Below are 1764 nucleotides of genomic sequence, written 5' to 3'. Positions count from 1 at the left end.
GGACCGGCACACCGGCAACAGATAACTGCCCAAAAAATAATGCTGCTTGTGTTTTCTTTTTCTCATCTCGAAAATGGTTGTATTTGTCTTCCTATCCTCGATATTTATGATTGTTTTAACAAAAAGAAACGTTAACTTGTTGATACTACGATTTTTCCCATGTGGGGCCCGGGTCCCGTGGCGAGTCTTCATCTCCGTACGTTCCTATTTACCCTTTGGTTTTCTCAAAAGAAAAAAATTACCCTTTGGCTGCGCAAAACCCTCGCCCAAATCTGCAACAACAACCCACATCAATCTCGCGGAGTAGGTTGGCAATGGCGTCCCCCGGCACTGGAAGAAGAGGGCCGTCAAGGTCCGCCGTCGTGGCCAACACGACGAGCGGGCACCACCTTCTCACCATCCACGGCTACTCCCGCACCAAGGGCGCCATTCCCACGGGAAAGCGCATCAAGTCCCGCTCTTTCTTCATCGGCGGCCACCGCTGGCGGATCGAATACTACCCCAACGGCTCGAAGCCGGCAGTCGCGGATTTCGTGTCCCTCACCCTGTTGCTACGCGAAGACGTCGCGGCGGGGGTGAAGGACCAGTTCGACATCTGTCTCGCCGGCGGGGAGGAGGCGGCGCCGGCGCGGAGGAGGCGGCGCTGCAAGCGTCATCGATGGCGTCGAGATCGGTGGACCACTTCCCCTCCCGGGGGGGCTGGGCGTACAGTACCTTCATCAAAAGGGATGAGCTGGAGAGCTCCAAGCATCTCAGGAACGATTCGTTCACCGTCCGGTGCGACATCGTAGTCTTCCACGGTTACTGTGCGGCGGATGCGGCGGCCTTCATCTCCGTGCCCCCTTGCGACCTGCGCCAGAACCTTGGCAGGCTGTTCGAGACCAAGATGGGTGCCGATGTGGTGTTTGATGTAGGTAGTGAGACCATTGCCGCGCACCGGTGCGTGCTCGCGGCCTGCTCACCCGTGTTCGCGGCTGAGCTCTTCGGACCCATGAAGGAGGGTAATGCCGCCGGCAGCAGCGTGCGCGTGGAAGACATGGATGCGGAGGTGTTCAAGGCGCTGCTTCGTTTCGCGTATACTGGCTCGTTGCCAGATATGCGCAAGGAAGAGGAAGATGTCACCTGCCAGCATCTGCTCGTTGCGGCGGACAGGTACGGCATGGAGCGGCTGAAGCTGATCTGCGAGGAGAAGCTGTGCAAGTACATCGATGTTGGCAGGGCGGCAAGCATCCTCATGCTGGCCGAGCGGCACCACTGTGAGGGGCTGAAGAAGGCGTGCTTCAATTTTCTCGCCTTGCCGGCAAATCTAAGGGCCACCGTGGCCACCGACGGCTTACAACATCTCAGCGAGAGCTGCCGGTCTCTTATGGTCAAGCTCATGGCCATGTCATTGGATAATGCCTCTGAGTGTTCTAGCAATGTTAAAACATCTTTCTAGACTAAAAGTAATCTGGGTACCCCTCTTAGATGCAAAATTATACCCTTGCAAAAAAAAGATGCAAAATTAGCCTCATTTTGCCCTGCTTTGTGAGCTTATTGTATCTCTGCAACTATGCCAACGAACCAGCAGGAACTGCGTTGGAATCAGAAGGCATAAAATGCTCAGGGTTTTAGGCAATCTTAGGTTGCGGTTTCACACTAGTAGAAAAAGGGTCAAATGTGAAGCACATTAGTGCCGGTTTGATTTTGAGCCGGCACTAATGTGTCCATTAGTGCCGGTTCCAACGGCTAGGCGGGCGGAGATCATTAGTACCGGTTCGTGAG

General features: G+C 55.0%; 1 protein-coding gene across 1 annotated transcript; it reads left to right on the top strand.

Annotated features, from left to right (window-relative positions):
- The first annotated feature begins 314 nt into the window (after positions 1–314).
- Positions 315–1438, top strand: LOC123142065 (BTB/POZ and MATH domain-containing protein 1-like). The gene is made up of 2 exons (XM_044561088.1): positions 315–673; positions 712–1438. The coding sequence occupies exons 1-2, from the start codon at positions 315–317 to the stop codon at positions 1436–1438; spliced, it is 1086 nt and encodes a 361-aa protein (XP_044417023.1).
- The last annotated feature ends 326 nt before the right edge of the window (positions 1439–1764 follow it).

This window comes from Triticum aestivum, chromosome 6D (assembly GCF_018294505.1).
Source record: "Triticum aestivum cultivar Chinese Spring chromosome 6D, IWGSC CS RefSeq v2.1, whole genome shotgun sequence".
Classification (NCBI taxonomy): domain Eukaryota; kingdom Viridiplantae; phylum Streptophyta; class Magnoliopsida; order Poales; family Poaceae; genus Triticum; species Triticum aestivum.
This window is presented reverse-complemented; position numbering and strand designations above follow the sequence as displayed.